General features: G+C 37.3%; 2 protein-coding genes across 4 annotated transcripts; one reads left to right on the top strand and one right to left on the bottom strand.

Annotated features, from left to right (window-relative positions):
- Window positions 786-2,529, top strand: LOC109714097 (GATA transcription factor 2-like). The gene is given in 3 exon segments (XM_020238527.1): window positions 786-1,545; window positions 1,666-1,880; window positions 1,882-2,529. Coding segments are annotated over 3 exon segments (1,041 nt in total). The 5' UTR covers window positions 786-1,197; the 3' UTR covers window positions 2,360-2,529.
- On the bottom strand, window positions 4,463-13,205 carry LOC109714096. 3 transcript variants are annotated; one of them, XM_020238524.1, is made up of 15 exons: window positions 13,069-13,205; window positions 12,908-12,988; window positions 12,087-12,160; window positions 11,318-11,351; window positions 9,707-9,765; window positions 8,907-9,021; window positions 8,790-8,827; window positions 8,484-8,581; window positions 8,317-8,372; window positions 7,500-7,800; window positions 7,139-7,254; window positions 6,411-6,467; window positions 5,649-5,714; window positions 5,014-5,088; window positions 4,463-4,719 (listed from the first exon to the last, which is right to left on the bottom strand). In XM_020238524.1, exons 2-15 carry the CDS (start codon window positions 12,923-12,925, stop codon window positions 4,657-4,659), a joined length of 1,170 nt encoding a protein of 389 aa, XP_020094113.1. In that variant the 5' UTR covers window positions 12,926-12,988; window positions 13,069-13,205; the 3' UTR covers window positions 4,463-4,656. The 3 variants fall into 3 exon arrangements, with proteins under 3 accessions (XP_020094113.1, XP_020094114.1, XP_020094115.1); XM_020238525.1 differs by lacking the exons at window positions 11,318-11,351; window positions 12,908-12,988; window positions 13,069-13,205 and having other exon boundaries at window positions 5,014-5,091; XM_020238526.1 differs by lacking the exons at window positions 11,318-11,351; window positions 12,087-12,160; window positions 12,908-12,988; window positions 13,069-13,205 and having other exon boundaries at window positions 5,014-5,091; window positions 9,630-9,752.

The following is a 15,801-nucleotide window of genomic DNA, read 5'->3' as shown; positions in this document are numbered from 1 at the left end:
AAAAAAAAAAAAAAAAAAAACAGCATCAATGATTTGCTAATTTGCCCATGTACCATTAAGGGGAGAACAAACTTACATTCAAGTCAATAGATGGTTGCTCTGCTTTCTNCACGCGTCTCACGTGCGTTATTAGTAGTCAATAGTTAATTTCCAACGAATTTAACCCTTCGCCCTCTGAGCCGCACATCACGTGTGAGTTTCAAGTTTCTCACGAGTGTTACCGTCGTGGGGAGGACAAAGCTGAATCTTAGGTGGCATCCGGTTACTCGTAGATGCAAACAATATAACTATTTGAATGGGGGAGAAACGAAGGTTACACCCAAGTACTTGTTACACCTGTTGCGCTTTGTAATCTTTTTTCTCTCATGTGGATATTAAATACCGTACATCCCCCTTTTTTTTTTTTTTTTCTTAGTTGACCGCACGCGCCACTGTATATTGTTGACCGTATATGCTGACGTGAACTCGTCCATGTTGTCTCCTCCTATGCGTTCATATATTCGATTTTTAATTCAAATATTGGCTTAATTCTAATCCTAATTCATAATTCGACATGTAGTTTAGATAGAAGCATAGGATGAAATGAAACTTATTTTCTTAAGGTCTATAGTGGGTTGAGTGGTCCGACAAATTTTATTTAGATCCATCTCTGTGACGCACTTGTCCCGGGGGCTGGTGTGGTGCGCCTGGCGCAAGCAAATAGTTTCTAATCTTTGATGGCAATTATTTAGAGCGAGAGAGTAAAGGAGCATGCTCCCGACCCACAGTATCACATGGAAGAGAGAGAAAATTGAGGGGTGGAGTAAAGGGAGGGGGAGATAAATGGAAGGGTGAAAGTAACAAGAATTTAAAGCGAGGGGGAAGGGGGAGGAGGAGGAGGTTGGGAGAAGGAGAGTGGGGAAGGATGGGGATGGGGATGGATGCATTGCTTGGGGCACGTTGTTGCTGCATGCCTGCTGGGTTGCAGCTTCATTATTCAAATTATAATCACAAATTATTATTATTATTGAGAGCATAATTTATCCCCAACCCCACTATTCCTCCCCGCTTCCTTTTTAACTTCGCCTCTCACTCCCCAACCCCCAACTCCTCCACTCCCACACTAGGAAAGGGGAAAAAGGAAAAAAAAAAAAAAAAAAGGGAAAAAAAAGCTCTAGCAGCGGGCAGTAGTAGTATAGTGTTCATTAATCCCCACCAATGGCTTCAGAGTGGGAGATGGGAATGGGGGGCGTGGAGTACTTCGGAATGGGGGTGGGGATGGGGGCGACTTTCTCTAATGCGGCCAACATTACTACCCCAATTACTACAGCAAGCGGCGTGTCGCCCGCGTACCTCTACGGGCTTCCGTCAGCCACTGATTCTCTCCGAATTGACGACCTCCTCGACTTCTCTAACCAAGAAGCATTTCCCGCAGCAGCAGCGGCGGGGGTAGATAACCTTCTGCTTCCGCCAACGGAGCCGTCATCGGCCATTACCGGCGGGAGCTCCTCCTCGGATTTCCAATCCAATCTCCACTGCTCCTTCACCGACGAACTCTACTTCCCCGTACGCACGCCGAACCCTAATCGCGCATTTTCGCCAGAATTTAACGATCGAAATATATATACATTTATATTCATATATATATATATATGTAGTGGGTAAAATTCTGAGCGTGCATTGCAGAGCGAGGAAGCGGCGGAGCTGGAGTGGCTGTCGACGTTCGTGGACGACTCCTTCTCGGACGTCGTGCCCTACCCGCCGTCATCGTCCGCGGCGAACCTCCCGCCTCCGGCGGCGTCGGCGGAGGCGGGCCACCTGGGGGCCGACGTCAGCGGCGCGGCGGGGCGAGGGGCGGCGGAGCAAGCGCGGGAGGCGGCGCGTGGTCGGCTTTCGCGGCGCGGCGGCGGCGGCGGCGGCGCAGCCGCAGCAGTCGTCGCCGTCGTCGTCGTCGTCGTCGTCGTCGTCGGAGTTCCCGTCGTCGAAGCCGAGGTCCGGGAACGGGAGGGCGCGGAAGAACGGGGGGGGTGGGGATCATCATCAGGTCGGGGTGGAGGGAGGGGTGCGGCGGTGCACGCACTGCGCGTCGGAGAAGACGCCGCAGTGGCGGACGGGGCCGCTGGGGCCGAAGACGCTGTGCAACGCGTGCGGGGTGCGGTACAAGTCCGGGCGCCTCGTCCCCGAGTACCGCCCCGCCGCGAGCCCCACCTTCGTCCTCACCCAGCACTCCAACTCCCACCGCAAGGTCATGGAGCTCCGCCGCCAAAAGGAGCTCCTCCTCCTCCGCCACCGCGACACCTCCTCCTCCTCCGCCGCCGCCGCCGCCGCCGCAGCCGCCGCGGCGGCCGATCTCATCTTCCACGACTACGGTGTCTGCTGAGACCGTGCATCGATCGTCTCTCCTCCTCCTCCTCCTCCTCCTCCTCCTCTTCAGTTTCTGATCATTTTTATTCTCTAATTAAATTTGGAAATTTTTCTCTCGGTATAAATTTGAAATTCGTGAATTTCTTTTTCATCCGATGATTCGAGCTGCACCTAGTTTTCGTTTTATTTTTCTTTTCAATTGTTTTTTCCTAAAAAAAAAAAAAGTTTAAAGCGAGTAAAAGGTAAATTAGGGGAGGTGGGGTGGCACGTGACTTGATGCTGCAACGACCAGCAACCTTTTTTGCGTAGGAAATAAAAAGGTGGAAAGTATTGGAGTCACGTGATAGGACGTGGTGATGGTGATTGATGGATGAAAACGGAATCTTAGGACGGGAGATAACGGAAAAGAGGTGCTCAAATGTGAGCAAAAATTTCATGTGAGAAGCTTCCTAATCATATAACAAAGGATGAAAAAAATAAAATAAAATTATCTATTTGCTTGACCAAACTATTATTTTCAATCTAAGTATAATAAATTATAAAAACTAAAATAATATTGCCTTCAAGGGATCTGTATTTTGTTCCACGACGAAAGCCGAATTGAATTAAGTCTCAATCGGAGGCTGCATATATGTATATTTATTCACTTTAAAGTGAGTTGATTGTTTTGTTTCTAATCACTCGAGCTCTTCGAATTAGTGGTTAGCATTATTAACCGAAAAATAATACTAGTTTATCGTTGTTTTGGTTCTGGTGAGGAAAAAAAAAAAAAAAAAAAAAAACCTGCATGCTATCATGTAATAGTATTTGGCAATTGATTGATTGGCAATACTTAGGTAGGACACTTTAAGGTGCTTTAAGGTGCTCCCCGCTTTCGATACTCTGAATAGTTACTTGGTACTTCTTGAAATTAAGTTTTCTATTTTTTCTCACGCATCTAGAGCTGGCAATGATTGAGGGTGTAATTTTTGAAATTTCTTGTGGTCCGGAGGGAATTCCCACCAATTGGAATTATTGCAGTAAAATGAAGATCATTTTTTCGCTTTAACTGAACACATCATTTTAGTTAGGTATGTTAATAAATGATAAGGTGGGGGTTTTGGATGATCACGAATTTGCCTTTTAACTTGCAATGTTCTCTACATTTTTGTGGCGTGATGTCATTTTGGGAGTTTCATCCCCTAGATTACTATTTTGGAGTTCTCGAGCTGAAACTCGAACAGACGAACCGCCATATCTATATGTATGTCATAAATTGCGAGGCCCGCATGTGGATCGAAAAGTTTCGTGTGTAAGTGATCGCCATGAAAGAAGATATCTCGCTAGCATTGTATTATAACTCGGAAGACTTTCTCTTCTTTTTCGTTTTTCATTCAGCTCATTAAGACGGTGATGATCATCAACATCGTTATCGCTATTGTGATCATCACAACCAATCGTCATTGTTGTCACGTAGATTATTATTGAAAGGGGCGCCTTATGACTTCTTCAGATGCTTGGAATTGTTGTATGCATTGATGCACCACAGCAGTAATCGACCCTCTATTCCATCCTCTATTCCATCTCAGATCTTTGAGAGGATATGTAGAGCTCATGCATAATGATCATTGGGGAAAAAAAAAATAATTTTTTATGCACTACATATTATCTGTACTGGAGACTTTTTTGACAAACCCTACTTACAGTTTGGCCACCCTCTCAACTGAAAAAGAGAGCAAAATCAGGAAACAACAACAGTCGAATGGCATCAATAATGGCATCAATAACACGGACTGAGAATTTTGATCATGTTTTAAGGCCTTGTTTAATTGGATCTAAGTCCAAAAATGTCATTCCAACAAAATTCAGAACCCAAAAAGTTTGGCGAATACATTTAACTCTAATTCTTAGTTTCTTACCAGGACTCAAAAACTCCCTGTGAAATAGGCTCTCTAATTCACGTAGGTGAGTGCAGTTACAACTTATTAACAGAAGAGAGTGCACGAAGTTGAGTTCACCAAAAAGTTGCCACTTCGGCAGAGGAAATTACAATTTAACAAATACGCCCTAAATTAGGGCTAATTTGTTACTAATGGCCTTCTAATGCAATTTGGAAAACAACTTATAATTTTGCCTGAAGTAGAAAAGGGAAAGCATGTAGGCATGCTGCGATTAAACTTAATTTTCCTCGATTGCAAACGAAAATTTGTGTAAGGTGCTGTGAATTGCATAAATAATGCCTCATGTACATATACATAGATATTAAATGCACATACAAGGCAAACAAAGTGTATAAGGTAACTACCTCTGAAAGTTTAGCTATACAGTGCCTATCTAGTTCTCTTCTGGCGGTTTAACAGCTTTGCAAGATGCAGCAGAAACGCCCCGCTCTATACACTGAAAGTAAAAGGAATAACCACGTATCTTTGTCAGGAGAATATGCAGATTAACCTTATAACTACATAATCTTTAAGCTCAAATTAAAAAGAAATGTCTACAGAAATCTTCCTGGTTTCAATAAAATTTACGGGTGATCACAAACATCTCTAAGCGGGAAGATTTATATGTACAATTACTAATCTAATTTCCTTTATCATGAGCACCTTTATTGTCTATGTTGACTTTGATGTAAATACATGAATAAGACTAGCTCAAACTATAGCTATTGGATCAACAAAATGCTTCTCATACCTGAAGAAAATAGCTATGGAGCCAATCCAATGTTTGAGGAAATGTAGTCGCAGAAATATTAATGACCGTCAGTCCCTGCTTCAAAGACCAGAACTAAGTTGAAAAGGGGAGAGGGAGTTGTTGAATATAAATAATAAAAACATAATTCTCTGATAGGTTAAACTATTGGAGAACAAAGATTGCTTCATATAATTTAACAGAGGACACTTCATCTTTTCTTCAGCTTTGTTCTGTGGCACAAGACAATCAATATCTCAGTATACTTGGTTAACCAGTAATCCAATCTCTTTTAACTTCTGGAGCATGAGCTTTCATAAATTGTACTTTCTATTTAGCATCGAATTACAGATTGACCTAACTTGAAAGCTTACTATGTATTGCACATGACTGACACTGCAATTTTAATACTCATCCACCACAAAATTCAAAAGCTTCACTCAATAAGAAACAATACTATATTTATCAAAACAAAACATGTTCTTCTTCAAGCCAAACAACGCAATCACAACATGTTCTGGATTCTGGAACATTTTCAGTGAGCACTTATTAATGAGAATTAAATTTCAAATACAACGTAAGGTAGTAAAATTTGGTCCAATAATCACATGAAGAAGAAATATAATAAAATTATTTACCTGTGATTCGAAAGAGCAAAGGTAGTCCTGGATAATTTTAAGATTACTGATAAGCTTATCATGATCCTGCATGATTAAACAAGTGAAGCTCCATGAGAAAATGTTGAAGACCTTTTAATTCATTCTACAACATGTCAACTATAAAAAGCGAACATCTAATAAAACTATGCATGAGGCCAGTGTGGTGCGGAGGCATAGCTTGACAGGAACCATAAAAGTGAAACTTGTTTAGCTATACATTCAACAACATATAAAATAGAAATGTTGGGGCAAAAAAATAAGAGAAGAGTCAGCTAAGTAGTGCGAAATGGCACAAAAACCAGCAACCACGAATGTGAACTCTGCCTAAGTTTGCTATATATTAGGTATATCAGAATAGTTCATTCATAGAGAAGTTCCACACTTGCACACATCAGTCAACATAAAGTACTAAATGAAACAAAATACTTATTTGAACAACAAGAGATAAGAAGAAACTTCAATGAGGTAAAACTCTAAGCATTTTCCACATAATGGGGAAAAAGAAAAAAAGGAAACAATAGAAAGCAAGCATTCAACAGTTCACTCCGCAATGTAGTAATGTCATCAAAACAATTCTCCATAGCCAGATGTTGCGATGCAATGTCTACTTATTAATACCAATATACAAGAATATGTTTTGAAAATTATAGGTTTCAATATAGAAATAGGTTCAATATCATGCATTTGTTTTAGCCACCAGACCAAAGAACAGCACCTATTGAGAAAAACTCTACCAAGTACCTGCAGTAGACACTTATCTCCAAAGTTCCTAGTGGCTATCCATTCCTCTAACAACGCCTGCATCCAGTAACAAACTCATTTGAAAAGCTATAATATAGCTACAATGACATTAACTGAAACACCATTTCACATCCAACCAAACATACACAGCTGACTCAATACGTACATTTAAATTCAACTGCGACACTTAATTATCAGATAGTGAAAGACATAAAACAACCAAAACTTGCTTGATGAACATTTAGTCAATATATGATATTGGAATCAGAAAGTGATTTATAAACAAAAAGTAGGACGGCAATAAACCTGTTAATGCAAACTGACAAGATCAACTAGGAAATGACTAGCTAACGGAGCACAAATAAAATGGAAATATTTGCCATTTCAAGCGAATCAGGAAGCTAAGTAAACTCAATTTAGGAGTTGGGAATACTCAAGAGCAAACAATAGCAAAGGCTGGATGTTATCAGCAACAAATAGAGGCAGCAAAATGAAGCTTCAAGGTTATAAAGAAGAACAGAATGACATGATGATCAGCATGAAATGTTGGAATTTGGAAGTCACTTGTGTCAGTCACAGTATAACAAAAGAAACGAAGTTAACAGCTTAAATATAATCATTCCCACCATTATAATGGTCAAATAATATCCCGTAACTATCGTAATTCGGCAAGAAGTACCAGAATAACTAATGGTCATAATTCATAGCAAGACACAGATAAAACAAACCTTGTGATCAAACTCAGCCATCCGCAAAACTATTGGTACAATTATTGGTTCAGCAGCAGAGATTTTTTTCATGACAAGATTACTGCCTTGTGATTCTGAGTCTTTACGAATTTCCTCTACAAAATCATAATTAACATAAATTAGGCGAAAAAATAGAAAAAATAAATCTTGTAATGATTTTACTCTTTGTGAGGCCTGTAGAGATAAACGAAAACCAGTTTAAAGAAATTCAGTTCAAGATAATTTTTCTATGGAAGCACACTCATACCCTTGCTGCTTGATGTGTGAAAAAAAAAAAAAAAAAAAAAAAACACTCAATACAGGTGAGGCCAATGTAAACTACAAATATATCTCACATCACCTTTCGGCTTGGAGAAATTCTCAGCAAGATAATTATACTCTTGATAATCCTTGTTTTCAGCAGCACATAGCCCCTCCTCAGTTCTTTCTATCTCAGGAGACATTTTCATATTCTCATCATCTTGATCCTCATTTGTAGGAAGAAAATTCTTCTCATGGCCAGAACCATTTTCGAAACTTTGCTCTGTTAGTGTTGCACCACTATCTCCTGAAGGCTGAGATTCTTCACGTTTTTTATTTGTCTCAACTGACTCTCTATTTTCCTCATCCATCAAGTAAATACTTGGATCCAGATGTATACCCTGCCATAACATATTCTAAGACTAATCTTTCTGAGAAAGAAATGAATTATGCTGGTAGAGAAAATCATGAGCTCTGCTGAAAGGTCATGTAACCTATCATCCAGAGACAAGAATTATCATGCAACTTATCATCCAGAAACGAGAATTATCACTCAAATGCTGCAACATTTCGATAGATATCACAAAAGTTGGGTCCGTTCATAGTGAAGCAGCATGATCTGTAGAATATTAACCTAGTTACTGTCTTAAAGCCTTTATTTTTTTCAGTTGAAAAAGTCAATTTTAAATCGACAGTTCAGCAAACCTAATAAAATTTGTCATGTCAATAACAGCAACATATATCTATTATTCTCTTGCTCTTGTTATATTCAGTAGTTCTAACCTTACTAAAGAACTCTACTTTGTAAAGCAGCATGGAATAAAAGGCAATTGATTAGTAATATAAGTCATCCTACTTCGGATTAAAAAATACAACCATTTTCTTTTTAATTCTCACACCCAGAATAGAACTCATACCTCTATGATGATAGGCTTTCCATCTTTCATCGCCTTTTTTAAATCACCAGCCAAGCCTAGCATAGACATAGGGGTTTTACTTAAAATTATTGAAAATTCAGATACATTATGTGCTCAGACTTGATCTGAAGAGCTCATTACTATAAATAATAGTATTCAAAGCCTACCTTTACGAACAATTCTGCATTCCCTACAAAACTCTGTAATGAGCTCTTCAGATGAATTAAAGTCTCGAGCCCAAACAGGTGTTGATGTTAGAGGGGCACTGCATAGAACATTTGGATAGAAAGTCTAGTTATACATGAAACAAAATTATAGCGAAATATCTGTTACTAAATTTGCGTCATGAATAACAACCAATTATTTCATAAGATATTCAACGCAGTATGAGGAAAAGATGACATTAGTTTTACTTCCTAAACAAACCCAAAGCTTCAAGATAGGTGATTTCATGAACAAAGAAAATTACTTACTCTGTTGATGTGCGTAGTAGTTCATACACCATATCTGTCTGCATGTTGAAAAGTAAATTGTATTGTTTCTATAATGCTAAAATAGTTGAAATATATGGAATGTAAAACAATATGTACCTGCAAAACATTGGGCAAATTAAGCCGTTGAGCAAGTTGTGTGGCAATTGTTGATTTTCCAGTGCAAGCAGTTCCACACACAAGAATAACGAAAGGAACTCTTTGGTGATGAAATCTTGCAGTCAAGAAACAAAAAAAAAAGTCAACAAAATAAGCAGTTTCATAAAAAGAGAAAATAAAAAATTTGTACAACCAACAAGATTTTCAGAAGCTCGGTCTGATCTTTTTAGCATAATAAGGACAATATTATATAAGAAATTCTTACGAACTAAAAAACAATCAATATATATTGTGCTGGCATTGTAGAAAAGTATATAAAGGAATTGCTATCATAGAAAGTAAAGATAGGATCATTCGCTTTGATGACAATCACTTTTGTTAAGAATCTTAGTTGAAGAAGATATAAATAAAGTAGCTTCACTCTTAATGTTCCTCTTTCTAGTTAAATTTTCTACAAAAAAGCATCACCAATATTTATTGGGTCTCTATTGGTCATCTAAGAACAAATAAAAAGGAGACATTTAAATTCCATAATGATCATCACTTCTCCACGTGCTTTTATGCTGAAGAAATATACAGACCATCTTCCAAGCAGTGGCTAATTTTTGTATTCATCTAAATGTTCAATAGCAGTTGTGGCAAGCCCATTGCCTACCCAGTCAATTATTTGCATGACGAGAACTAAAGAATCTTTTAACATCTTTTAGTTAGTGTAAGGCATACATGATTTTCACATTGATCAGTAAGGGATTGCAAGTTTCCATTCGATGCAGCATCAAGTAAAGAAATTAGGTACCCACTTTGTCATCATCTTATACCGGTTTATGTACTCCTCACCGTACCCCCGCCGCTCCATCAGCTGTAAAGGTACTAGCATATTTATATCAAAACAACAATAGTTGAATGATTAAATTGCATATGCAATTTAGTTAGATCATGGTTCATCGAATGAAAAGAAATAGGTACAAGAGCACTACAAACCCAAACAAATAGTCAACTGCTCCTAGATCACAATTCAGCTAAAAATTCCGGTTTCAATATTCATCCAATACTAATTTCTGTTAAAAAAAAAATTATCAGCAACAATCTAAATCCAGGCTTAGCAAAAGTAAAATAATTTCACCTATTTTAGAACCCACAGCATTAAAATATTCATTGCAACAACAGAGAATGCCTATTAACAACACTACCGATACAAAATAACTATTTTCTTGTTAAAGGAAGATTTTGATCCATTGGTGCACTTCTTTCTGGAATTAGTTAATAGAAAATTTGGTTATAGAGCAGGAGCAAAATCATCTCTAACTCCTATCATCCTACGACGAAAGGCAATACGAGGTAATCAAAGAGAGGTAAGTTTATAGAAACAACTTTATAGGGCACAGAATGCTTTGTAACCTAGAGAGCAACTATATAGACTCGAACACCCATACTTGACCAAAAAAGGCTCAGGTTCATATTAGTGGCATTTCTACCTGATTCAGAACTAGATCTATTGCACAAGGATTAGTATGTAAGGCTGTCAACAAGTCGAATACAAGGAAGCTAAGGCCAGCTCAAGATCAATAGCGGCCGACTCGTGTTCTGCTTAAGCTCGTGACGAGCTGGAAAAGCCCAGTTTGTGATCAGATGGCAATTTGACAAGCTAGCTCGTGTTCATCTCGCTAGCTCGATTACTTGCCAAGCTAGCTCGTATATAGCTCGAATTGTTTACAACTCAAAATTTAAATATCATATTGATTAATTTTAAAAAAAAATTGCATGAAAAAAATAGTCTAAAAGGTTTCTATATGAAATAGAACCCCAGAATTCTACCATTAGATCTTGATCTAATGATTGAAATCCTACAAATAAATAGGCCTCTTTACATGTGGGGTGGGCCATAATCCAAATATTAGAAATTTCCCTATATAATTGTATATATAAATATAATGCATGTAAAATATATAATTATAAAGTATACGTATTCAAGCTATATCGAGCCGAACACGAGCAATCCGACCCTGTTTAGCTCGTTAAGATATTGAGCTAAAAGATTCAGCTCGTTTATTAAACGAGCGATTCGATCTCAAGCCCATTTCAAGTCGAACACAAGTTGGCTCGCGAACAATGAGCCGGATGTCAGCCCTAGTTATCGAGGGTATATATTGGTTAGGTTAATTAGGCGAACAGCAGCAAACTCAGGCTTCAATAAGCATATATGCGTGAAACATATGTATGTAAATGAGTTTGGATGTGTGCCCTGCACCGGCACAAAGCTTGACCAGACTTGTGATTGCAGCACTAACCTTAAACAAACAAGAATGAAAAGAGATAACAACAGGTTGTAAGTATTGAACTAGGGTAAGGTTAGCCGGTTCCGGTTAAGTTCAGACTAGAACACCAAAAGTGGAAGATATGATGAAAAGCACCTTAAATAGATTGGCTTCCAAATCGGACTGTGAACTGCAAAAAAAAAAAAAGATGGGTATTTCTAAATCAACAACTTTCAAAATATTAGTAAACATCACTACCAAGAATGATGGCACAAACAAGTATTTATATTGCAAGGACAACTATAACACTAATAACAAACTAAAATTAGAAGTGCAGAAAGAATCATTGTTAAATTCTACTGGAAACAAATCAACATCTGTCCCCTTTTTTTTCGCCACTACGTCCACTTATTTCCAAAACATTTTAATATTGTATGATGTAAGACATGCTAGGAGGCATAAATTATGTATTTCATAAGATACTTCCATCAACATATTCAGCAGTACTATTATTGCTCCTGATTATCTCAACAAAATATCACAATAGGAAAGAATTTAGATGACACTTAATTTTAGCTAATTGTGTAATGTATCAAAAGTATAACGTGAAAGATTAAGAAAGGTGCAGTCCAGTATGATGTAAGTTTTGGCACAGACTACGTGAATACTTAATACTTATAGATAGAAAGAGACCATTACAGTTCATTGACTGACTACTGTTGTATGGCGTAAGGTTCTTGAGATATCTACTATTCCATATGACATTACTCAGAAGTAAAGGCATAAAGGAGTCCCCATAGCATGTCAGTGAAGCAAGCGAGTAACACTTCTACAAAAGAATTCAAGTGAAAAGATGCGAGTAATACATGTGCAATATCTAAGCTCATTAAATGCAAAGAGAAGAATTTGATCAAGAACAACGTACACATCAAGGAGGCTGTTGTCTACAAGCAGCTTTTTAAGTTCAAGAGCAATCTTGACAGCAACATGATTAGGAATCTGAAAAGGAATAATCAGAAATAATAAATTAAGCATGAAAAGCTCTTATAACATTAACATGGGTCATATTTTACGAGCATTTTATCATAATTATATGCGCCACCTGCATGAAAGTTTGTTCCAGTGTGGTGTGAATAAATGCCATGGCTAATATGTGGCTCTTGCCACTAACATACAGTAATGCATGCTTCTTTAATCATTCTTCAAATACGTTCCTCTTCAAGAACAATAAAAATAATAATGGTAAGATGCTTTTATAAAATTTAAATTCGACTGCTTTCGTTCAAATCTTTTGGGCTTTGATAAAAAGTTTCACGAATTTCAGCTAACATGAGAAAATTGCAGTTTTGATGGATGATGCTTCAATTATTGGAGCTCAAGCAAACAAATATGCCGCATGCAATGAAAGAACAGAGAGAGAGCAAGTCAAAGACAGGGCAGACGATCTCTTGATCAACTGTACTGCCAAAAATTCAACACATTGTTTGTAATGAAACCCTCAAGAATGTCCCAAAGGTGAGATGAATCCCATCAAGAATTTACTAATGCAACATCTATAGACGTGAGATACCGCTATATGCTATAAAATATCGAATTCAATAGGGATGTAAATTCACGAAAATAAAGAATCAAATTGGCTGCAAAAGAGACAAACCAATTTACATCAACCAATATTGAAAAAATCAAAAAGAAATCACAAATTAACCAAAAATAAAGGATCAAATTGGCCGGGAAACAAGCGATCACCTTCGTGACGGTCAACATCCTACTTAGAAGGAACCTGGAGAGGACGTAGTAGTGATCGCGTTGTCTCAAGCACACTTTCACCTGATCACGACGAATTTTTACACAATAACAAACAAAGATCACCAAATCAAAAAAAAAAAAAAACCCTAGGATCGAGAGACCTTGACGAAGTCGTATTTGGAGGAGGCGTTTCGCGATGGGGGCCGAGAGGGGGAGGGGGGAGGCGAGGGGAGGGGGAGGGGAAGGGGAAGGGGGAGTTCTCCTCCCTCTTCTTCTTCTTCTCGTCGGAGGCGGAGGGGGAGTCGCCCATGGGAGAAGCGGGGAGGGAGATCGAGACCATCGCCTTCCCCTTCTTCGAGCTGTGGCTGCGCGTAACCATGGCGGTGGAGGTGGTGGTGTCGCTTCGGTTCGGGATTCGCCTCTCTCCTCGCTCTTCTTGCATCGGAGCTCTCTCTCTCCCTCTCTCTCTCTCTCTCTTCTTACAAAATTCTCGATGCCTTTTGTCCGTTGAGACTGGGGGAATCAATTGGTGGACCGGGCATGCCACGCCAACATAGAAAGACCATTGGTAGGTAGAGTGTAGAGGAGGGTGTCTTTTTGCATAAATACCCCTATAGTTATGTAAAATTGCACAACGGCTCCATGTATATTTATATAATTTTCTGAAATAGTATCTCTATTTATAAAATAAATGTGTAAATCTATCTTTGCATGAATATTTACAATACTTTAATGATTAAGTATACCTCTTTTCTATGTTCATGTGCTAGTCTTATAAATATAAAATTTTCAAAATAAATATTATCTATTAAAAATTATTTTTTAACAATTACATTATTTAAAAAATAACAATACTATTCAAGGAAAGTGATTTTATCTTAATGCAAGTGCAAAAATAATAATTATTTACGAAATTACCGTAATACTCTTTATTAATTAGTTTTTTTCATCTTGTCTTATGAGTCAATAAACTTAGTTATAATTAGTTATATATAACTTTTGCACAAAAAATAGAAAAATACTGAAAGTACAGTTATTATATATATAACTATAAATCTTATATTTTTCGGCTTTTTATGGTCCAAACTTACTAACTTATTAAATCAAAAAAAATTTACTAAAAGTTTAATAAAATTTTAAATTTTTGGATAATGAGGCGTACCGGTAGCATTTAGAACCACAAAAAAATAAATAATTTTTGGCTCCATTGTCAAGGACGGTCTAAGGATGATGTGGTGCACACACCATATTTATTCCACCGAAGGGGGAAAAGATGTGAAAATTTGAGGAACACGACGTTACGATTTTTCATGGGACTATCGTGATCATTATCTTAATATATTTTGCATGAAGAAACTTGTAATTCTCACGTACAAATCTTAAAACCATGTGTCCTTTATACATATAAATAATACATATAATAATAATAAATATTAAAATTAGAAGAGTCAAATTCTAATATAATTTAATATCCAAATCAAACTTTGAAATATCATTAATCGTGCTGTGTAAGTATAGGGAAATCTAATATCAAAGTAAAATAAAAATTCTATGATATTCTACAAGTCGAACTTACTTTTAAATTGATTTTTTTTTTATTGTAAATATGAAACGCCATAATTATTACCATGCATACTTCTACCCATTCGAGGCTACAACTTTGTGCTCGATTAAAAGAAAAACAAATAAAACTCGGACAGGTAATAGAGCAGGCCCACGGTAAGCCCAAATACTGGCAAAAGAATTGTTGGGCCGAGTCCATTTTGAATTTAGGCTAAGGTACCAGGCCGGGTCCAAATTCTTTATTGTGGGCCCCCGATGGGGCTAGGCTTCGCTACGGCAGGACAAATCACCCTCCTCCAATTTTTTTTTTTAAAAAAGGTAAAAATGTACGTAATTTATCCTAACTAAATTTTGAGTCAGCTACTCGATTTTTTGAAATTTTAATTTTACTATCCAACATTTTCAATTTGGTTGATTTTAACCGGTTAACAGTATTTTAACTTCAAAAATTTAAGTTTATTACTTATTTTAATAAATTTATAATCGTGAGAATTAAAGGAAGTACACTAACTAAATCCGTAAAAAGAAACGACAGATTAAAATTTTGAAGTAAAAATACCGCTGACTGACTCAAATCAAATAAATTGGAAGACTTAGATTGTAAAATCTAAATCTTAAAAGTTCGGATAGCCGACGCACAACGATTCCTAATTCAGATACATTATGTAAAATTTTATGGTAATATACTAAAGGACTGTGTTCCCTTTCTTTTGGGAAAAAATAGTTGTTCGCTTTGTACATTTTTTGTAGAAACGTATAGTTCAAATTTAAAATCTCATGTATGACCCATTAATTAAATTCTTAGTCAACTGAGCTAGCTACGATCGGTATTTGTCGCACCCGAGATCGCGTCCAAGGCTCGCCTGGATCTGCATGGGACTGCATCAAAACCCAACCTGGACGCATGCACAGTAGCATTCCAGCTGAGCTTGTAACAGCAATCTGTGCATGTGTCAACATTAATTCAATACATAAATATATATATTAGAATAATATTTATTTTGAAATTAATTCTTTGAAACTGATTTTCATAAGCATAATAACGTGCAAAAGAGACAACCGAGCAGCAGGAACCAAACTTCACTGATGAAGCTCCATGGACTGTCGGCCGACCACAAAATCCTAATCAAATTAGATAACAATTTAATTTAAACTCTAAGAATAATGCTAACCCTAGTCGGGGTGTTTGGTTATTCAAAAAAGCGTGGGAAACTATTTTCATAATAAATAGTATTTTATTAAAAGTATTCTCAGATAAAATTTAAAAAAATATACTGAAAAATTAATTTTTAGAAAATCAAAGCGAAGGAAAATGTCTTCGCAGCGTTATT

The sequence above is a fragment of the Ananas comosus genome, linkage group 8 (genome assembly GCF_001540865.1).
Source record: "Ananas comosus cultivar F153 linkage group 8, ASM154086v1, whole genome shotgun sequence".
Taxonomy (NCBI): domain Eukaryota; kingdom Viridiplantae; phylum Streptophyta; class Magnoliopsida; order Poales; family Bromeliaceae; genus Ananas; species Ananas comosus.
This window is presented reverse-complemented; position numbering and strand designations above follow the sequence as displayed.